This window comes from Coregonus clupeaformis, chromosome 11, assembly GCF_020615455.1.
Source record: "Coregonus clupeaformis isolate EN_2021a chromosome 11, ASM2061545v1, whole genome shotgun sequence".
Taxonomy (NCBI): Eukaryota; Metazoa; Chordata; class Actinopteri; order Salmoniformes; family Salmonidae; genus Coregonus; species Coregonus clupeaformis.
Window position 1 is genome coordinate 38,623,598 of NC_059202.1, and position 24,199 is coordinate 38,647,796.

Below are 24,199 nucleotides of genomic sequence, written 5' to 3' on the forward strand. Positions count from 1 at the left end.
ATGACTCACCCTGATTGGCTACAATGCTGCTCGTCAATAGCATCCACAGCACTCTCCACCGAGTTTAGCAGAGACTGGATCTGATTGGCTGATTCCTTCAACAGGAAGCGGGTAACAAATTGCTCCACATTGGTCCCTCGCTCGTACACCTGGGGAGAGAAGAGATAGCGAGAGAGGGGGGAGGAGATAGAGAATGAGAGAAGCCTTGGCACCTTTCTGCACATCTCCTGAACACATTTCAGATAAGTCCCTCTCTATGTCTTTCACTGCCTCTAAAAGCTTCCCTTCTGCAGAGTGTTTTTGCCAAATGCAAATTGCAAAGTTTCTGAGTGTTTAAGGGTTTTTCAAGGTTGAAGGCAGACACTTTCTCTAAGCTTTAAGAGAAAAATACTTAAAAGAGGGTGATAACATTTAAGGAGTCTTAAACCTGGACTCAGAACTGCACAGTCAGACAGATCTAAGGACAGTTTCAGTTTCAAAGGCAGTAGTCCGCTAGGATGCAACCTTGGCCATACTCATTACATTTGAGTAATTTAGCAGACGCAACTTACAGTTAGTGAGTGTATACATATTCATACTGGCCCCCCGTGGGAATCGAACCCACAACCCTGGCGTTGCAAGCGCCATGCTCTACCAACTGAGCTACAGTTTATTTTAACTGGTTGAAATAACCAATATTCTTCCTGCTTTGCCATTGTGGGGAAATGGTCTGTGCTGTCAAACAAGCTTTATATTATTTTGGATAAACTTAATTGTCATCTCTTGTAAGCAGACACACACTAAGATTCTTTAGATAATTGGGACACTTTGTTACATCAGACTGATCATTTCTTATGACAGAAAAACCTAAACTTGCCAAGAAAACAGAAAGTGAATATCGAATTCCATTATCTCAGCCAATGTCGGCTGTAGGTTCAGAAACAGTTTTCCTTCTGGTCTGAAAAGAGAAAGTGAGGCAATGTGCAGAATCTTTGTATTGGTGTTTCTGGTGATTGAATATCAAAGAATGAACATTATTCCAAGTCTGATCATTGCTTGGAAATATGAAATATGTATTTAAATGTGACATTAGAGAATCTACTGAAGCTGTCTGATAGAAGAGTTATACATTTGTACTCAAATTGCACACTATGGACATTGCTGAGCTGGTATAGTATACATGCAGACAGAATGGAATGGGATCTGGGGTTGGCGCCGTGGCCGTGTTTAATCAGCATCAGAAGTTTTTTTGAGGTTGTAGAGTTCAGGTTATAGAGAGACATCAAGAAGGAGGAGGTTTAAGAGTGTGGTCATTCCTCCACTGTTCTCTGCATCTGCTTGCCCCCGCCACTGCCTCTATTGTCCCTGTCTCTGCCCAGCCTCTAACCCTGCCTCCGCCTCTAACCCTGCCTCCGCCTCTAACCCTGCCCTGTCTCTGGTCAGCCCTCTTGGCAGCACACAGAGACATTTTTACATTTTTAGTCATTTAGCAGACACTCTTATCCAGAGCGACTTACAGTTAGTGAGTGCATACATATATATATATTTTTTTCATACTGGCCCCCCGCGGGAATCGAACCCACAACCCTGGCGTTGCAAACGCCATGCTCTACCAACATCCCTGCCGGCCATTCCCTCCCCTACCCTGGACGACGCTAGGCCAATTGTGCGCCGCCCCATGGGTCTCCCGGTCACGGCCGGCTACGACAGAGCCTGGATTCGAACCAGGATCTCTAGTGGCACAGCTAGCACTGCGATGAGACAGAGGATGGAGATGAATGATTCCATTTGCACACTAGGTCAAAAGAACTACACTGCACCAAAGTAATACTGAGAGCCTTCACACTGTAAACCAGATAGCAATCAAGCATGCCAGTATTTTCATTAAAAACAATCAAAACAGTGATACAATGTTGTTTACAAGTGCAGGTTGTAATTTAGTGACAAAATCAGAAATATATGTACAAAACATTAGGAACTCTTTCCATGACATAGCTTTTACCTGGATTCACCTGGTCAGTCTATGATCCCTTATTGATGTCACCTGTTAAATCCACTTAAATCAGTGTAGATGAAGGGGAGGATACAGGTTCAATAATGATTTTCAAGCCTTGAGACAATTGAGATATGGATTGTGTGTGTGCCATTCAGAGGGTGAATGGGCAAGACAAAATATGTATGTGCCTTTGAACGGGGTATGGTAGTAGGTGCCAGGCACACCGGTTTGAGTGTGTCAAGAACTGCAACACTGCTGGGTTTTTCACGCTCAACAGTTTCCTGTGTGTGTCAAGAATGGTCCACCACCCAAAGGACATCCAGCCAACTTGCCACTACTGTGGGAAGCATTGGAGTCAACATGGGCCAGCATCCCTGAACGCTTTCGACACCTTGTAGTCCATGCCCCGACAAATGTGTATTTGTATTTATTATGGATCCCCATTAGCTGCTGCCAAGGCAGCAGCTACTCTTCCTGGGGTCCAGCAAAATTAAGGCAGTTATACCATTTTAAAAACATTACAATACATTCACAACAGATTTCACAACACACTAAGTGTGTGCCCTCAGGCCCCTACTCCACTACCACATAATACAACACAAAACTCAATATTCAATATTAGGAAGGTGTTGCTAATGTTTGGTATACTCTGGTATACTATATTGCATGCACAGACAGAGACTATTTGATTGATCTAAGCAAAATGAGACACAAGTAGAGCAAATGAAGGGAGGGTGCTTATCTTGCAATTGTATCTGTGTGTGGTTGGCCTTGTGTACTGCACTAATGGTCAGACTGCTGAACGGTCCTCCAGGGAAGACAGACAGAGAGGTCCATTAGTAGTGTAATACACTGCTCAAAAAAATAAAGGGAACACTAAAATAACACATTCTAGATCTGAATGAATGAAATAATCTTATTAAATACTTTTTTCTTTACATAGTTGAATGTGCTGACAACAAAATCACACAAAAATTATCAATGGAAATCAAATTTATCAACCCATGGAGGTCTGGATTTGGAGTCACCCTCAAGATTAAAGTGGAAAACCACACTACAGGCTGATCCAACTTTGATGTAATGTCCTTAAAACAAGTCAAAATGAGGCTCAGTAGTGTGTGTGGCCTCCACGTGCCTGTATGACCTCCCTACAACGCCTGGGCATGCTCCTGATGAGGTGGCGGATGGTCTCCTGAGGGAACTCCTCCCAGACCTGGACTAAAGCATCCGCCAACTCCTGGACAGTCTGTGGTGCAACGTGGCGTTGGTGGATGGAGCGAGACATGATGTCCCAGATGTGCTCAATTGGATTCAGGTCTGGGGAACGGGCGGGCAAGTCCATAGCATCAATGCCTTCCTCTTGCAGGAACTGCTGACACACTCCAGCCACATGAGGTCTAGCATTGTCTTGCATTAGGAGGAACCCAGGGCCAACCGCACCAGCATATGGTCTCACAAGGGGTCTGAGGATCTCATCTCGGTACCTAATGGCAGTCAGGCTACCTCTGGCGAGCACATGGAGGGCTGTGTGGCCCCCCAAAGAAATGCCACCCCACACCATGACTGACCCACCGCCAAACCGGTCATGCTGGAGGATGTTGCAGGCAGCAGAACGTTCTCCACGGCGTCTCCAGACTCTGTCACGTCTGTCACATGTGCTCAGTGTGAACCTGCTTTCATCTGTGAAGAGCACAGGGCGCCAGTGGCGAATTTGCCAATCTTGGTGTTCTCTGGCAAATGCCAAACGTCCTGCACGATGTTGGCCTGTAAGCACAACCCCCACCTGTGGACGTCGGGCCCTCATACCACCCTCATGGAGTCTGTTTCTGACCGTTTGAGCAGACACATGCACATTTGTGGCCTGCTGGAGGTCATTTTGCAGGGCTCTGGCAGTGCTCCTCCTGCTCCTCCTTGCACAAAGGCGGAGATAGCAGTTCTGCTGCTGGGTTGTTGCCCTCCTACGGCCTCCTCCACGTCTCCTGATGTACTGGCCTGTCTCCTGGTAGCGCCTCCATGCTCTGGACACTACGCTGACAGACACAGCAAACCTTCTTGCCACAGCTCGCATTGATGTGCCATCCTGGATGAGCTGCACTACCTGAGCCACTTGTGTGGGTTGTAGACTCCGTCTCATGCTACCACTAGAGTGAAAGCACCGCCAGCATTCAAAAGTGACCAAAACATCAGCCAGGAAGCATAGGAACTGAGAAGTGGTCTGTGGTCAACACCTGCAAAACCAGTCCTTTATTGGGGGTGTCTTGCTAATTGCCTATAATTTCCACCTGTTGTCTATTCCATTTGCACAACAGCATGTGAAATGTATTGTCAATCAGTGTTGCTTCCTAAGTGGACAGTTTGATTTCACAGAAGTGTGATTGACTTGAAGTTACATTGTGTTGTTTAAGTGTTCCCTTTATTTTTTTGAGCAGTGTAGTAACACAAGCAGGTGGAATACTACAGAGTTGGCTCACAGGCCCATATTCTATTACACATGCATCTGGAGAACTGATTATTCAAATGGCAGGCCACAACCTCTAAATGCATTGTGAATAGGGCTAATTTCATAAAATCTCTAATACAATTCAGAGCCATCCATAAGGTATATCTTGTATTGGGTGTACCTGTAAAATGAGTGAAATTCAGAGGTGGGTAAACCAGCCAAGGCGTTTTGTTTTAACGAATGGGCTTATTCAATTTTAGTGTATAGTGAGTAGCAGGTAGCACCTGAGCCAAAGCCCAACCAGCCACTGATCCTATCACTGTTGGTCTTTACACAGGGAGAGAGAGAGAATTAATAGATAACATTAAGCCTGGCTGCTGTGGGCTGATTACTGATGACGAGCAGTGATAGAGGTCTAATTGCTGCTCTGTGTGTGTGAGCTGAAGAGCCTGGTGAGGACTATGATCTCTTTATTAACAGGGTCTCCCTCCAGGGACAGATACAGACAGGAAAGGTCTAAGAGTCACAGTCAGTCAGTCAGTCAGTCAGACAGTAAAAGTGAGACATACTGAGGGTTGAATGCAGAATGAGACAGAGAGAGAGCTGGATTGAGTTGAGTGATATCTGTTACTTTTATACATTTCAGGGTAGGCTCCCATAAGATTAGGGCAAAATCTAGACATAACCTCCTGGAAACCCATTTTTTAAGACTTCTAAGATGACGGTGCCTGACGATTCCTTAATGATAATGTGTGAGCCGTAGCCTTGGCTTCCTCAAATACTTTATTGGAAGGCCTAGCTTAAATATAATTTCTGCAAATCCAAATGGTGTTGCTGAGAAACATATTGACTACTGTTGCTAGGATCCTATTAATTGGTTCAAGTCAGCTAACAGCAACTTTGGAGTCTGTAACTAGGAATGTTTATACCTCAAAATAGTTAAAAACACAAGTTATCTTTGCATATTTATCTCCCAACAGAGATCACACCTTTGTCGGTACGTTTACATACCAGCTGGACAGTGGAGAGAGAGCGAGACTGAGGAAGGCTTTGCTGTAGAATAAGCTCTGCATAAGACTGAAAATATTTCAGCAAAATCAATAATAACACTTGAACCTGCTATACTGCCCATGTCCTGTCTATGATGATTATGTTACACTGTCCTTACCAATTCCACAAAAACAACAGTTCACAGAGTTCACAAATATTAAATAATATTTCATGATATTTCATGACAACCTGACATCTGTTGTGTACTTAATCATTGCAATACATCATCATCATACCCTGAAACTGACGGATATATGGGAAGTTAGGCAAGGACGAAGTTTGACTTGTCACAATGTATTTAGTCTACTATATTATGAGGGAAAGTTCACAGGTACCGAGTGTTACACTTTCACACTATCACATTCTCGAGTGGCTGAAGAAAGGTTTGTCATTTTCTCTGGGTTTAAACTCATCCCCTGCATGATGGAGTCTGAACAGTGACAGACAGGTAAAGGTGCTGTGCTGCCTGCATCAGTAGAGCTGATCTGGCCCTGCTGCAGACCCAGTTAGACAAAGCTTCCGAGAAAATGAAAGAAAGGATTCAATCTCAATCGCATTAGCCAGGCTTGAAAGCAGGAATCAGGACATAATGCAGTTATTCAGGCACTGATACAACCATTCAGCGGCTGCTGGATCTATGTCGTAGAGACTTTACAAGACTGGGATTAGATCTACTGCTGGAGTAAATGAATGGAGGACACGAGGAGCCTCCTCTCAAAGAAGCCAATGATTAAGCTGTGTCTCTTCCATTGTGTGTGTGTGTGTGTGTGTGTGTGTGTGTGTGTGTGTGTGTGTCTGTGAGTGGTTCAGTCAGGGGAATCCATACAATGTGAAATGAAGACTCTGTTTTCCTTTGTCCACTTGCTGCAGATGTCTGTCATTCCATGGCTGTGTGAGTGTCTGCAGGAGGTCAGGCTGACCCTGTCTTTTTAGTTTTTTTAGTTTAATAATTCAACCATAAAAAAAACAAGCACACATAAAACTTGAAAAAGCCATATATGCACATGAGTAAAATCATCGAGGATAACACACAATAAAGTCTGGGACTTATTTCCATTGAGGTCTTGAAACAAGATGGCTAGGCAAGATCCAACACGGTTGAACACAGTATGACGAGATAATAAACCATAAAAACAAAGAAGAAGAACATCTATCTCATCATTGCAGTTACATCATAGGGGTCATTCATATGGGCACAGAAGACATCAAACAGTTTCTTACTTTATTTTGAAAGCTGCCCAGAGAGGACGTCGTTTTTATGGGCAGAGGCAACTCATTCCACTCTGAGGCTCCAGTATACAAGAAAGTACCTTTCCCAGCATTACTCCTGATCCTGTATAAGCACACATTAGCAACACCAGTGAGTTCAGAACACTGAGAGAAACCATAGGGGGGCTTTTATCAACATCCCCTTCTACTCTACAGAACTCTGCAGCAGTTCTACCAGAAAGGCAGGGTAGTAGTACTGCCGGAGTACGAGGGATTTCAATTTGAGAATACAAGGAGCTGCTAAAAATATTTCCCAAGCTGAATCAGTGTCCCGCAAGATCACATAATGATGACCCACTGGGCACACACTGGTTGAATCAATGTTGTTTCCACGTCATTTCAATGAAATTGTGTTGAACCAACGTGGAATAGACATTGAATTGACTTTTGTGCCCAGTGGGTAATTAGTATTTTACAAACAGAACAGAATATAATAGTATAGCATAGTAGGCCTATTACGTTACTGATACACCAAAAACACCTCATTTCTAGTGAGATTTTAGGATGGTTAGCTGAAGCTGAATAGTCACATTTATTTTCTCATGTGGCCAAAACTCAACAGCGTGCCCCACTAGGCAGGATATATGCTTTGATTGAAACAAAAATACAAGAAAGGCTAATAGTTTGTTAACACCATATGCTTTAATTTGCTCACAAAACAGTAATTCAAGAAGATCTAAATGCATATTCCCATGAAACTGATTGAAATCAAATGATTGGCATGGAGATGCAGTTTGGACTTTCACCGGTAAAACTTGAAGAATTATCATTCATGATTGACAGTGATGATGGCCTATTTTGAAATGAGGTATGCCTAACTTGGTGTTTGAGGGTATTAAAAATATAAAGATGTATTGAGAAAATACGTGTGGGCATAAGCAGACGTTGCAATTGGAGGATGAATTTTATTCATATTCTATAATAATATTCAATAGGCTACAGCTGTCGGTACAAACTTTGATTGAGAAATTATAATGTAATGTTTTATTACATTTTTTTACTCCTGCACCTAAAAAAATAGCACTACACCACTGCAGAAAGGAGACTTCTCACAATATAATTTGCCAATCCGCAGTTGAAAACATAACAAAGCGGACACCCTGCTTCTGTTTTGGTAAAAAGCTGAGGGATGGGACTGGAGAAATGTAACCACTCAAATTATTAGACAGAGGTATGGATGCAAGGACTGAACATCCATGATATCAAAATGATAGTTTCAATCATGTTTTGAGGCTATACAGTGTTTGTTTACATTTACAATGTTTATAAACATATATTTTGGGTTCTGATGGGATACAACAGTTAAACTAAGCTCATTAGGTATTTTGAAGTTATATTCTTCAAGAATCAATGGGTATATATAGTCCAAAAATTTATGTAGCAACTGCAGATTGCCCCTTTAAGGTGGCTCTACGAATAAACTGTAAGGGCGATTAGCCATTAATATGACAGAAATTATAGAAAAGTTTGAAGCAATGTAGATATTGGTATTCAAAGACTTTACCTCTAGGAGAGAGTCATATAGATTGAATGCAAAAAGTATTCAATAAAAAAAGGCTAAACCTTTGACTGTCAATATGGGAAAATTACATACTGTAAAGGTGTGGATCGAAGTAGGAAGACTACCAATTCACCAGAGGGGTATTCCAATAATGTACAGGCCTAGAAAAACATGAAGTACACTACAGGCTCTCTTGACATTATCTCCTCATCCATCCTGGATTCTGATGAATACACACAATCAATACACTAAAGCACTACCCAAGCATGAGTCAAATACATAAATATCTACCTGTCAATCGAGCCACAGTAAAAACAGTGAAAGCAGTAGCAGTAAAAGTAGTTGTAAAAAAACAGTGAAAGAGAGGAAATGGGAGTTCTGCAGTTCTCTGTGTGAGGTCGGGACTGATAGTTTAGCAGCTGCAGAGTGGTCTCCAGCTGGGTGTACCTCTCTCCCAGTGAAGACCTTATAACCCACCATCAGGGCAGCAGGAGGTAACGACAAACAATGGCTCCAAATACCACCAAATGAGTCCTGTCCAGCGCCTAATTATAATCGCTGCTCACCGCCCTTTTTCCAGGCAATTTTAATCAGGCAGGGTTATTTGGAGAAATCACCATTACAAAGGCCTGGGATTCTGTAATGATAAGGCCTTTGTTTGAACGGTGGAGAAGGCTGGAAAACAAATCATTCTCTATGGGGGATTTTTTTCTATCGCCTTTGATTGAGACATGATGCAGCGTGGCTGTATCTCTGGATCCAGCCTGGGTTTCACGTGTGCCTACTGTACCCCCTGCCACAGAGCAAGGGTTACTGAGGAGGCACACTGTAGATTGGCTAAATTATTGTCATTGCTGTAGTTCTTTTGTCAAGCCAATGAAATAATGGAATGTAATGTTGCAGAAGGACTGCATTCAGGAAAATCACTGAACTGACCACCTGCCTCTTCAAAAGGGAATAACGAGACAATATTGTATGGTTGCATGAAAGGAGCTCTCCACTGCAGTGTGGTAAGTAAAGTCCTACAAGTGCACAGCCAAACTCCTCTGACAGTCTCTTCCAATTCACATGCCGTGTATATTTCAGACAGGGATCACTTCAGGCGAATAACTTCCCACGTTTCAGACAACTAACCAGTCTGCAGGACGGCAAACACGCTCCTGCATCATCACTGAAGATAAAACGGGTGGAGAGAGTGAAGGAGTCGGTCTCGCTAACTGGAGCCTGTAGCCATATAGAAAAGCCCCAGAGAGATTTACTGTAGAGCAGGAGGCTCCCAGGCTTAACGAAAGAGTACAGACAAGAGCTGTGGCACACTTTCCCTCCTCTATTAGCCAGGGATGGGCCGGCCCACACAGCTGCTCCACCACATACATTCTCATCCTCCACACCCCAGACCCTGCTGCTGCCCTAAAGATATCTCTCCCACACTCACCCATGCTACCAACATCTCTCTATTCCACTTTCCCATCCTACCTACAGTACATTGCCCATCCTCACTACACCTATCTACCAACTCTCCCAACCTCCCTATGCCTCTCACCCCCATTCTCCCAGCCTCCCCCTCTTCCAGCCTCCCTATACCGCTCACCCACACTGTCCCATCTTCCCTACACCCCTCTACCCGTCTTACCCAACTTCCCTACACCTATTCCCCCCATCCTCCATACACACTTCTCTCCATCTCTCATCCTCCTGACATACCACCTACCTCAGTCTCTTATTGTCCCAACTCCATTTTCTACTTTTCTACTCCGAGGCAGACAGCTGCAGCGATGTTAGATGTTAGACAGTGATGTTTAATGGACCAGTGCTCTCAGTGCCCCCTCCATGTTGATACTTCAACAGACGTTACTACAGCACCCTCTTCATGGATAGGGAGACTCAAACTCAAAATAAAGGTGAGTACATTTTACATTTACATTTTAGTCATTTAGCAGACGCTCTTATCCAGAGCGACTTACAGTTAGTGAATGCATACATTTTTCATACAACATAACAAGTAATGAAGAGACAGAGAGACAGATAGAGAATCCTTGACACCCTGACCTATTTCAAACTGATGAGATGTATTCACAAACACACAAAGTGACAGTCAGAAGCATGCCCTATTTTCTCCCTTCTCTCTCTGTCCCAGCTGTGTGTTAGCAGCACAACAGCCCAACCACAACAGGAGGTGAGGAGTAACATGAAAACAAAGCAAATCAACCTCCCAGACAGAGGGGACGATGCAGTGACTCTCCAGAGGTCACTGACCTCAATGAATTATAGATTACAGGATTCAATCTTTTTTGGTTTCTATTCCCAAAAGGAAATGGGATCTTTCTCTCTTGGACAGGGGGATGTGATAGGAACTGATGGAGAGAGAGGGTTGGAGATAGCAATACAGCCCGTAGGTTTATGGCTAGGCTGGAGAGAGAATTCAAACAGAATTCTTTATTAAGGTAGCTGGTATGATTCTGTGTTGTCGTGTATGGTTTATTTTTACATTCACACGATATATACACAATATCAATAAGGTCATCTGCAGGACTGAAGAAAGCTAAGTTAGTTATAAACCTAACCTCTGTATCCAACTTTAAAGCGAGCTCTGCTTGAAATGGGCACATGACTAATGAATGCTCTGCTGTTTCTAAATTGGGTGTGACACATACTGTAGTAATGAACTTGATAAATGATAAATAAATACATCTTTGTCTTTGATTTCCTGTGTCCTATCTCTCCATGCTCTGTGATCAGACAGGACTAGATGCATGACTACCTGCATCATTAGGCAAGGTAGAAGGCCCTCCATTTGACTTTAATCAATCCTGTCAGAGAAGTTAGGGCACGGAGATAGGATATAAGGATAAACATGTACTATAATGTGTGTATCTCAATGGCTCATTGAGACACATTCATTATAGTGTGTGTTCGATGGCACATTCAGACCCTCAACATTCTCCTTGCAGAATAATTTGTGTGCTGTTCACTGATGATCCAGGAATACTAGATATGGCTTCATGCAATTCTCCATGCCAAGAGCTCAAAGTCATGTCAGATGCTGATGAATATTCAAATTCCATTGTTGCTAATTGGTTTAGTTCTGAATCCGGGTACAGATGGACCATGTCTGTTTAAGGTGTGATGATGGTACGATGGCAGTCTAAAACATTTGAAAACATAAGGCGCCTTTAGATATGATGCCAGGTTCATTAGCACTAAACATAGCTCCTAGTAGTCACTGGCAACAATCAATATATATTCCATGCTGCTCTCCACATACATATGTATGAGTTCTGACCAATGAGTTATATATACACTAGATGACTGACAGGGGGCACTGTTTTAAAGTCAACGTGCCTCCATCTTGGCACTCCCCCACCGTTATAAAAAATATTTTGGAAGCTATAGAAATGCATTTATTAATGTCTACATTTGTTTTTGCCACGTTTATTCTAATACAGACACCTTAATGCATAATATTACATTATAATATGTGAGCTAAACTTAGAAATGGAAAAATATATAAAAACATTTTCCTTTCAAAACATGATATAGTGTGCCACGTGTTATCAATAGGGAAGTAACAATGACTGCTTACTATTGGTGGTACCACCCGTCACAATAGTTAAGGGAGCAACAAAAGCTTCTGTCTATTCTGTACATACAATAAATAAGCCAACAGTATACCTAGCTGGGCAGTAACCTGTCATCTGTAGACTTATATTCAAATCTAACACTCACCACTAACCCTGTTATCTATATAGAAATTCAAATGAGCTCCCCAATTAGATTATTCAGACGTAGACAGATCTGTGAGAGCCCTGTGCACCACAGCAGCAGCACGTTCCTGAGGAAAGAGAACGAATGAGAGAGAACTTCTTCTGGATGTTCCCTCCCCTGAGAAACACACTAGCCCTGCCTTGAAGTCTAGCTTCCTCACTCCTTCCTCCCTCTTCCTCTATTTGCTCTCTCTTTTACATTCCACTACATTATTAATTGACTGGGTGGAACTTTATTACTCAGAGAGCCAGGCTTACAATGCAAAATATATTCCCTTAGACAGACCACACACTGGGACCTTTGCTGACAAACAGATGTTATTATAACAGCTGGTTGCATGACCCACCCATCAAATGACTTTCATGACAAAATAATTTACACACTGCTAATGAAATATGTCCTGAGCCTGAATGATAAGGACAAAACAGAGGCACAGTAACGATCAATCTCTTGGCTTTCCCCTCCAACAACTCTGGTTTACAGCAAGGCCAGCCAGGGCTTCTTGATGGGTGTCTCCTCTGTTACCATGGTTACGCAGTAACCCCAGTCACCAGGTTTGATTATGCAAGAGGAAAGGAGAGCAGGTGCTGCTAGAGTTCACACACGGCCATGGTTAATATCACCTCACTGCTACACAAACCAAAACGTTCTGACTTCAACAGTAAACAGAAAATAAGCAAGGTGCTATTGAGAATCTTATTTTCAGGAAATCTTATTTACCCCTATTTATGATCTCATCCAAGGAAAATTAGTTGGATGAAACCTTGGTCCTGTACAGGAAAACAAAAACAGAAGCACTTAAGTGAACTTATCGCTGGGTTTGACCTGTGTGTCAGCATTGAAAACACACTGAAGCTACACTGTCCCTCTGTCCCTCTTTTAAAAAAGGATAAAACACTGAAGAAAAGATTGAGCAAGAACCCATACAGCATCAGCTATATAGAACATACACACTTCAACGTGGTCGAATAGCAATATGCTCTAACTACTGCCCCAATGCAGGTATCCTTGTTTGACACTCAAAGAGTGATAGGGGAGCCCGGGGTTGGTTGTCTCACGGGTTGGTTGTCACAGTGATAATTGCTCCCAATCTAAATGGTGCTGTTAAATAATGTTAAGGTACAAATGTGTGATTTATTTGAAAGGACTCATCCACCTGGTCATGTCAGCATGACAAAACATTGAGGTGAGGGGAATGTATGGGTTTTTCATAGGTGAAAGTAAAAAAATATATATCTTGGTATTTTCTTTGTAAATGTTTGAATTATGGATGTAACCATGAATAATTATGTTTGCTGAAAAGAGGAAAGGGAGAGATACATTTCAAACCATTTTCTGAATGCCTAGGTCAAGCCATGTGGTAACTAACATCTTCATTAACATTGGGGGGAGTGGTTGGGGATGGCTGTCACATGGAATGTGGGGTTGGTTGTCACTATCAACATTGCCACTGCCAGTATACAATAAATCCTACACTATTTTGTGCTTGTGCTATAAAGAGCTCCCTTCGTTGCCTCTCTCTCTCACACAATGTTTTTTCTGTCACACACACACACACGCACACATGCATGTGCAAACACACACACACACACAAATGTACTAAAAATGTCATATGATATGCTCAAGGCATAAAATTCTGAATTTTGTTTGCTGAAATAAAGGCTTGGCTATTTCTAAGACTCTGTTTGCTATATTGCTTCGTTTCCTGTTACAAAAGGAATAAGTTACTAGCAAACATTGTGACAACCAACCCCATACTATGTGACATCCAGCCCCACGATGGGTCTGGTTGTCACAAGTGGACAGAGTGTGTTTAATGGCTAATAACTCCATGTTGGAATAAGATATGATGATAAAAAGGGTCCACATTTCAACCCAAGACCTTGGTCTTTCTCCTAATATTGAAAAGAGTATTGTAAGATATACTGGTACTGAGAAATACACACAAGAGTAAAAAGTGTGACAACAACCCCGGTCTCACCTACATTAGCAATGTGCTGGAATAGACTGGATAGGAGCTGACAGGTATCTCTCCCCCCTTCAGGGTACAGGAGTGGAGGAATACTACCTACCACATCAGTCAACTAAATCAATGTCAAACTCACAGAGATAAACATCAACAACAAAACAATTCAGAAATAATTCCCCTGCTGTGCCACCATGTCAGAAAGAGGGATGCATGTATACATATGAAGTGGTGGGGAGACAACTATAGATCCACTGGAGCTGCATGAATATGAACCTAGATCAATGAGACATGACTGGAGGAGATAGAGTTTTCAGAAAGTATTACTTTTTCCACATTTTGTTGTATTACAGACTGAATTTAAAATGAATTAAATTGAGATTTTGTGTCACACAATACCCCATAATGTCAAAGTGGAATTATGTTTTTAGAAATGTTTACAAATTAATAAAAAATGAAAAGCTGAAATGTCTTGAGTCAATAACTCTTCAACCCCAACACAACAAATCCCTTTGTTATGGCAAGCCTAAATTAGTTCAGGAGTAACAATTTCTTAACAAGTCACATAATAAGTTGCATGGACTCACTCTGTGTGCAATAATAGTATTTAACATGATTTTTGAATGACTACCTCATCTCTGTACCCCACACATACAATTATCTGTAAGGTCCTTCAGTCGAGCATTGAATTTCAAACACAGATTCAACCACAAAGAAGGACACCTATTGGTAGATGGGTAAGAATAAAAAAAAGTAGACACTTAATATCCCTTTGAACATGGTGAAGTTATTAATTACACTTTGGATGGTATATCAATACACCCAGTCACTACAAAGATACAGGCATCCATCCTAACGGAAGGAAACCACTCAGGGATTTCACCATGGGGCCAATGGTGACTTTAAAACTGTTACAGAGTTTAATGGCTGTGATAGGAGAAAACTGAGGACGGATCAAATCAAATCAAATTTTATTTGTCACATGCGCCGAATACAACAGGTGTAGACCTTACAATGAAATGCTTACTTACAAGCCCTTAACAAACAATGCAGTTTTAAGAAATACTAAAAAGATACAATACAAATAGTCCAGGTAGCCATGATTAGCTGTTCAGGAGTCTTATGGCTTGGGGGTAGAAGCTAGACTTGGCGCTAGACTTGGTGCTCCGGTACCGCTTGCCATGCGGTAGCAAAGAGAACAGTCTATGATGAGGGTGGCTGGAGTCTTTGACAATTTTTTAGGGCCTTCCTCTGACACCACCTGGTATAGAGGTCCTGGATGGCAGGAAGCTTGGCCCCAGTGATGTACTGGGCCGTACACACTACCCTCTGTAGTGCCTTGCGGTCGGAGGCCGAGCAGTTGCCATACCAGGCAGTGATGCAACCAGTCAGGATGCTCTCGATGGTGCAGCTATAGAACCTTTTGAGGATCTGAGGACCCATGCCAAATCTTTTCAGTCTCCTTAGGGGGAAATAGGTTTTGTTGTGCCCTCTTCACGACTTGGTGTGCTTAGATCATGTTAGTTTGTTGGTGATGTGGAAACCAAGGAACTTGAAGCTCTCAACCTGCTCCACAGAGTTTTTTTCCCTCTGGTTGCACATTTAACCTGCTGGTAGAAATGAGGTAAAACAGATTTAAGTTTCCCTGCAATAAAGTCCCTAGCCACTAGGAGCGCCGCCTCTGGATGAGCGTTTTCTTGTTTGCTTATGGCCGTATACAGTTCATTGAGTGCGGTCTCAGTGCCAGCATCGGTTTGTGGTGGTAAATAAACAGCTACGAAGAAAGATGAAAACTCTCTTGGTAGATAGAGTATCTCATGATAAGATCTAGACCACACTATCTCAGGCGAGCAAAACCTCGAGACTTCCTTAAATCTCATGCACCAGCTGTTGTTTACAAATATACATAGCCCCCCACCCCTTGTCAACAAGTTACTCCACAATACTAATCTAAATGACAGAGTGAAAAGAAGGAAGCCTGTACAGAATAAAATATTCCAAAACATAAATCATGTTTGCAATAAGGCACCAAAGTAAAACTGAAAAAAATGTGGCAAAGAAATTAACTTTATGTCCTGAATACAAAGTGTTATGTTTGGGGCAAATCCAACACAACAAATCCCTGAGTACCACTTCATATTTTCAAGCATGGTGGTGGCTGCATCATGTTATGGGTATGCTTGTCATCAGCAAGGACTAGGGAGTTTATTAGGATAAAAATAAACGAAATAGAGCTAAACACACATTTCTAGAGGAAAACCTGGTTCCGTCTGCTTTCCAGCAGACACTGGGAGACAAAAACACCTTTCAGCAGGACAATAACCTAAAACACAAGGCCAAATATACACTGGAGTTGCTTACCAAGACAACATCGAATTTGGACTTAAATCGGCAAGACTTAAAAATGGCTGTCTAGCAATGATCAACAACCAATTTGACAGAGCTTGAAGAATTTTAAAAATAATAATGTGCAAATATTGTACAATCCGGGTGTGCAAAGCTCTTAGAGACTTACCCAGAAGGACTCACAGCTGTAACTGCTGCCAAAGGTGATTCTAACATGCATTGACTCAGGGGTGTGAATACTTATGTAAATGAGATATTCTGTATTTCATTTTCAATACATTTTCAATAATTTCTAGAAACATGTTTTCACTTTGTCATTATGGGGCATTGTGTGTAGATGGGTGAGAAAAACCATCAATTTAATCCATTTAGAATTCAGGCTGTAACACAACAAAATGTGGAACAAGTCGAGGGGTATGAATACTTTCTGAAGGCACTGTAGATATGTCAGGTGGAGCTGGTTCAAAGGGCTGCTACACCAGCTCTGCACCTTTAAACGAGTCTCTCTACATTGACATTTTAAACAATAGCTTAATCTCACCCTGCATGCCTGTGACATTGCCATAAAAAACACAAAAATAAACAACCCTCATCTCTCAAGACAGGGAGGGGAGGGGAGGGAGGGGAGGGGAGGGGAGGGGAGGGGAGGGGAGGAGATGAAAGTGGTGCGCACGAAAGGAAAGAAAGGAGAGAACATCGAAAAAAGGAGAACAGGCCAGTGGAAGAAATGTAATATTGGAAAAGCTGCTGAACTTGGATGGTCACTTAGCAATATTAAACAAATTGTCCTGAGTGGATTCAGAAATAGAGTGTGTGTGTGTGTTTGTGTGATGGTTCAAGGCTTGATAAATAAGAGGATAATGAGAGTAGCTCATTAAACAGTGTGTGTACAGGACGGACAGGAGAAGATGAGATGTGTTTAATGAATTCTCAGTTTTATTTTACTCCTATCCTCTCCCCATGGGAGCGTCCATTAGTTATTTCCACCTGCTAAAGAGTCAATTAAAAATGTTATGGAAACATTTCAAACTTCTTTATTAGCATAACTGCATTAAAAGTACAGTTGTTGGAATATTCAACACACATGTCCTGTGCACTTGTGTATTTATTTGGATACATATTTGTATGTTGTCTGTTTGGTTATTTTGATAGAGTCTAACTGACTGTTATATGGGAATGGAAGCTTTTCCCCAAAGAAGTTACTGTGTCTTTAGCTCATCATCAGTATGAAAATGTATGCACTCACTAACTGTAAGTCGCTCTGGATAAGAGCATCTACGAAATGACTAAAATGTAAATCTCTTCCGACCAGCGTCAAACCCATTCCCTGCCATCCAGATAATTACAGTGAAACCTGGTGGTCCAGTGCTGGGTCAGTATGTCAGCTGCAGGGTGAGGAATGACTGATCCCTGTTGGGGAGAGAGCTGCCAATCTTCTCTTAATGACTGACCCACAGCCTCCACAGCCTGCTACCAGCTCTGAGGGAAGGATACAGACAGACTCAGAAAAAAATCACAGCATGGCAGTCTGGCTGTACAGGGATGAGAGCAATCATTGTGACCAGCCTGTCATCAGCAGCAATTCAGCCCAGCAGTTACAATCCCATATGGTGTCGGCTCCCCACACTGCTACTGACATGTTCGCAGGCAGCTCTAGAACATCAAGAGGCTAGGGATACATACAGGTATAGTAGCTAGATTTGGATATGGCTCAAAACACTTCACTGACATTTTCATCTGTCTAGTCCTCTGTGGAGTGGATTACACCAACAACAATAAAGAATCCATAAAAGAGAACTTGCACATCGCAGTGACGTCAACATTCGTCTCCTGAGTGGCGCAGTGGTCTAAGGCACTGCATCGCAGTGCTAGCTGTGCCACTAGAGATCCGGGTTCGAATCCAGGCTCTGTTGTAGCCGGCCGCGACCGGGAGACCCATGGGGCGGTGCACAATTGGCCCAGCATCGTCCAGGGTAGGGGAGGGAATGGCCAGCAGGGAGAGCATGGCGTTTGCAACGCCAGGGTTGTGGGTTCGATTCCCATGGGGGGCCAGTATGAAAAATAAAATAAAAAATAATGTATGCACTCACTAACTGTAAGTCGCTCTGGATAAGAGCGTCTGCTAAATGACTAAAATGTAAAATGTATCTATACGATTAAAAACAACATACAACGTTTTAAGTGAGAATAGGCATTGGTTTGAAGCCGAAAAAGAAAGGAAACTCACATGAGCACCACAATGCATATTCCACCCATACTCAACCAAGGTTGTCCAGCACACAGCTTTGACCTACTACAGTAGCTATGTTGGCATTGTACTTCAAACTACGTGTAGGCAGGTTGCTTAGGATTCAAACCTTCTCAAACAGCCTAATTCATATTTTTAGAGGAGGTGCTTCCACAATAATGTGATTTGTACCGCATGCAAGGTGAAGTATTGGATTCTTCACACACCACAGTAAGACATTATCCCATTACGCTACCTTTTCATGCTTTTTGTGAAAGCAAGCTTTGCTTTTATACTTGCAAGACCATCATGCTTGATTGAGCTGTTGTGTCTTGTAGTAATGTGGTACATGCCTGTATTTCCTTAAACCTTTATATTAGCAAACATGTCATTAGAAAAAAAATATCATAATAACATCCTTTTTTGGTCAGCAGGTGCCCAACATGACAACAGGTGGTGGTGTGTTGGATACAGTAGCTCAGATAGATAGAGCCTGTCTGCATTCCTGATTTCTGTAACTGTTAGTTTACCTGTGTAATATTGACATAAGCTCAGAACCACTTGTGTTTCAAACATGGTCCTGTTTTATCAATTGCTGTGCTGATCAATGTGCAGTTCATTACCTCTGTCAAAATAATGTGTCAAGTTATGTTTGTTCTTGTATTTCTTTTTGCAATAAAGATGGCGACACAACACTAATAAACATTTACAATAGGCCTATATCTAAAAATACATACAGACAAATTATATATAGGGCAGGGTTTCCCAAGTCCATTCCCTCTCTGAAGAGTATGAATTAGGCTGTTTGAGAAGGTTTGAATCCTAAGAAACCTGCTGACACATTGTTGGAAGTACAATACCAACATAGCTACTGTAGTAGGTCAAAGCCGTGTGCTGGAAAACCTTGGTTGTCACGAATTCAGCCGAGGCTGCCCCTCCTCCTTGCTGGGGCAGGCTTCGGCGTTCGTCGTCACCGGAGTACTAGCTGCCACCGATCTATGTTTCTGTGTTCCGCTTGTTTTGTCTTGATTGCACACACCTGATTCCCATCATGTTAATTTGTTTCTCTATTTTACCCTCTGGTTTCCTCATGGTGTTGTGCGTGATTGTTCGTTGTTTTGCTGTCTTTCTTGTGAGCTGGTATTTTTTATTCCCTGCGTGGAAGATATGCTCTGTTACTTTTGTTAAGTAAAGTACGTTGTTTACTAAGTTCTGTGTCCTGCGCCTGACTCCGTCCTACCACTACACACTGACGCATGACATTGGTAGAGCATTGGTGGAATATGCATTGTGGTGCCTATGTGAATTTCCTTTCTTTTTCGGCTTCAGATCAATACCTATTCTCACTTAAAACATTTTTTTGTTTTACATTTCCATGGTTTTTACACCGGAAGGTGATTATGCAACATTATTATACATTATAATATATTTGGCTAAGGGCTGTTCTTATACACGACACAATGCGGAGTGCCTGGTTACAACCCTTAGCCGTGGTATATTGGCCATATACCACCAACCCCAGAGGTGCCTTATTGCTATTATAAACTGGTTACCAGTGTAATTAGAACAGTAAAAAGTAATGTTTTGTCATACGCGTGGTATACGGTCTGATATACCACGGCTTTCAGACAATCAGCATTCAGGGGTCGAACCACCCCGTTTATAATACAGCATAACACATGCTCTCCTTGTGATACCTCACAATGTTGTGCGTTTTATTGATTTTATTTATTGATAAGATATCAGCTCATAATCCTACTTATCATTGCTCAAAGCAAATTGGCAAGAGCAAGGAAACAAAGACTGAAGCAAATATTTACTATGCAATTACACAATGTAGCTGGCTAGATGACCACAGGAGCTCAAAATATGGTTGAGCTGTTCTCAATGGAAGGGTTCTGAAATATTCTCTCTAGCCAAGGCGAGGTGTGACTGTGAATATATCATAGTCATCCACCTTGGTGGAAACGACTTGGGACACACAAAGGGGACAGCCCTGGTGTGTCAGATGCGAGTTGATTTGGAGGTAGTCATCCAAATGTTCCCCAGAACAACTGTGGTCTACTCTGACATCACACAGTGGAGGAGTTGGATGTTCCGGTGAGAGGAGGACATCAACAAGCGCATAGTGATGGCCCGGCTCTCTGTAAACCAGCTGGTGTTTGCATTTCTCTGTGGCAGGCGCATGCCCACAATCCACCAGTCTGCAACAAGTCACTGTGTCCCAGGGCAGTACCATAGGTCAGGGTTTCCCAAACTCTGGGTCCTCCCCTGAGTGCACGTTTAGTTTTTTGCCCTCCATTTTACATTTGACATTTTAGTCATTTAGCAGACGCTCTTATCCAGAGCGACTTACAGTTAGTGAGTGCATACATTTTTTATACTGAGTACTACACAGCTGATTGAAATAATCAAACCTTGATGATGAGTTGGTTATTTGAATGCTTAGTGCTGGGGGGGGGGGGGCAAGACTGAGTTTTGGAAACCCTGACGTAGGGATGGCGTGCATCTCAAAGATGAGGGCAACGACCTCTTCCTTGAGACTGAGAGCTGGTCTCTCCTCCATTCTACCAAGACGCACACAGTACTACACGCCACAACACTCACTGCCACTTGCCTGCCTCTCCACGAACCCAAAGGCTCTTTTAAGAGCCACCTAATAAAGTAAAATAAGCATGTGTATGTTGGGAGGGGGCTGTCAAAACTATAAATGAAAGAGGCGAACCGGCAATGTTCTGATCCACAAGCAGTAACTTTAACCATTATGAATCCTGTTCTTAATACATTGACAAACTATTTTGTGTTCGTTCTAAAATTATTTTGTTCATTCACTCAGTAGCAATTGCACATTTATTTATCTTGCTTGTTTTTTTTTTTCTATGTTTTTTTTCTTTTTCTTTTAGTCATTTAGCAGACGCTCTTATCCAGAGCGACTTACAGGAGCAATTAGGGTTAAGTGCTTTGCTCAGGGGCACATTGACAGATTTTTCACCTAGTCGGCTCGGGGATTAGAACCAGCAACCTTTCGGTTACTGGCACAACGCTCTTAACCACTAAGCTACCTGCCGCCCCATTGGTTAAAATACAATGGTCCTCTGTAGCTCAGCTGGTAGAGCATGGCGCTTGTAACGCCAGGGTAGTGGGTTCGATCCCCGGGACCACCCACACGTAAAAATTTATGCACACATGACTGTAAATCGCTTTGGATAAAAGCGTCTGCTAAATGGCATATTATTATTATTATTACAATAGTCTAAAACAGTTGATTTGTTGAAAATCACGTTGTTAACAAGCGTTTCGTTTTCTTTTCACTGCATGCTGCTGCAGGCTGGCTGGCTGCAACCTGATCTCATAGCATTTCGTATTATCATTGGCCCTCCATTTAGTATGATATGTTACGTTTCATATGGTAGGTATTAATTTGTGGATGTCCATTTCACATGATATGTTACGAATTGCAATTCGTATGATATGTTACGAATTTCAATTTGTACAATATGATATGAATTTCAAATACGTATGATATGTTACGAATTCCAATTTGTTGTGGCTAATGTTAGCTAGGTGGTTAACGCTAATGTTAGCTAGGTGGCTAACGTTAGCTAGGCTAGGGGTTAGGATTAAGGTTAGAGTTAGAGTTAGGGGAAGGGTTAGCTAACATACTAGTTGCAAAGTAGCAAAAAATTAGTAAGTAGTTGCAAAGTTGGTAATTAGCTAAAAGGCTAAAGTTATCCATGATGAGATTCAAAAGCTCAACCTTTGGGTTGCTTAGACATTTGCGTTATACGCCCATCCTTCCACTGTGACCAACCACCCTCGTTTTTGCCTTAAGTAAACTTATGTCTTATGTAACCATACCAAACGTAACATATCATACCAATTTAGCATCCCGGATTTACGTTTACTATGCTACGTCTGGCACACAGCAAGTCCCATAAGCAAGCAATGATTCTGATGTTGTTTTACCCTGGTGCACCTTGTGCAGCCCCCTGACTACGTTTTACTTGTGGATGGCGACTTCTGATTTTCTGTGAACACACTGAAAAGTAAATTTGACACACAAGATGGCAGGAGAGGGAGTTTATGCCGGAGTTGGAATTTATTCGATACGTGTTTGAAACAGCAATGTTGTCAGTCTGGTAAGTTTGGGGTTTAACCATTTACTATATGCGGTTCAACAAAGCTAACTTACTGTTTCTTAACAAAGCAATTTGTTATCTCGGCTATGGTTTGTGTTGTGGTCTTGGTTGTTCATAGTTGAGGAAATGTAGCGTAGCTAACTGCAGTGTTTGTCTTGTCTGAAATCTGGCTACCTCATCTTAATGTTACTGTAGCTTGGTCTATGCAATGCAAATTAACGTGAATATATATATATATATTTAACCTTTATATTAAGTTCTCATTAACAACTGTGACCTGGCCAAGATAAAGCAAAGCAGTGCGATAAAAACAACAAAAACACAGAGTTACATATGGAATAAACAAAACGTACAGTCAATAACACAATAGAAAATCTATATACAGTGTGTGCAAAAGTTATGGAGGTAAGGCAATAAATAGGCCATAGTGCAAAATAATTACAATTTCGTATTAACACTGGAGTGATAGATGTGCAGAAGATGTGCAAATAGAGATACTGGGGTGCAAATGAGCAAAATAAATAACAATGTAAATAACAATATGGGGATGAGGTAGTTGGGTGGGCTAATTACAGATGGGCTGTGTACAGGTGCAGTGATCGGTAAGGTGCTCTGACAACTGATGCTTAAAGATAGTGAGGGAGATAAGTGTCTCCAGCTTCAGAGATTTTTGCAGTTCATTCCAGTCATTTGCAGCAGAGAACTGGATGGAATGGCGGCCAAAGGAGGTGTTGGCTTTGGGGATGACCAGTGAAATATACCTGCTGGAACGCATACTACGGGTGGGTGTTGCTATGGTGATCAATGAGCTAAGATAAGGTGGGATTTGCCTAGAAGTGATTTATAGATGACCTGGAGCCAGTGGGTTTGGCGACGAATATGTAGTGAAGGCCAGCCAACGAGAGTGTACAGTGTGGCAGTGTCCAAAAGTTTGATGGTTTTAAACTTAACTTAACTAATGTTAGCTAACTAGTTATGTTTTGTGTAAGAAAGTATAATATATTGTAGTGCATGAACTGGCCATACACGTTAGCAAACGTTACAGTCTTATGTTGGCTAAGGTTACTTAGCTAGCTAAAGTAAATTGGCTATCATTGCAGCCAAGGACATTTGCTAGTTTATTTGTGCATATTTGTTTGTGCTCCGATTACACACAAGTAGGGCTGGGCGATATGGACAAAATATCATATTACGATAACTTTCAAATGTTTTACGTTTTTTTATGTTTTTGAATAATACAAGTTCTACATATGCTTTCTGAGTATCTCATGACCCCTATGGTGGCAACACAAACATTATGTCTTTCTCCATTTATACTGTTCAATCCAACTTCAAACAAAAATAATTTTAAAACTTTACATCAATTTCTGCATTTCCTGCACTTTTATGATCATTTCCACACTGTGCCATGCAGCATGATATGGGCAAAAAAAGCACTCTAAACATGCTAAATTCTCAAAGTAAATTGTCGGTAACTTTTGAACCATATATGGTCGAGACATGGGGTTTGGACTATTGTTT

The 24,199-nt window shown here is 41.9% G+C and overlaps 1 protein-coding gene across 2 annotated transcripts in view; it reads right to left on the reverse strand.

The window, feature by feature from the left end:
• Nucleotides 1-24,199, reverse strand: part of LOC121576637 (N-terminal EF-hand calcium-binding protein 2) — a 160,470-nt gene that overhangs the window by 46,720 nt on the left and 89,551 nt on the right. For both annotated transcript variants that reach the window (XM_041889944.2, XM_041889943.2), the window contains exon 6: nt 10-149. In XM_041889944.2, the coding sequence (XP_041745878.1) occupies nt 10-149 (140 nt within the window). The remainder of the gene's footprint in view (nt 1-9; nt 150-24,199) is intronic.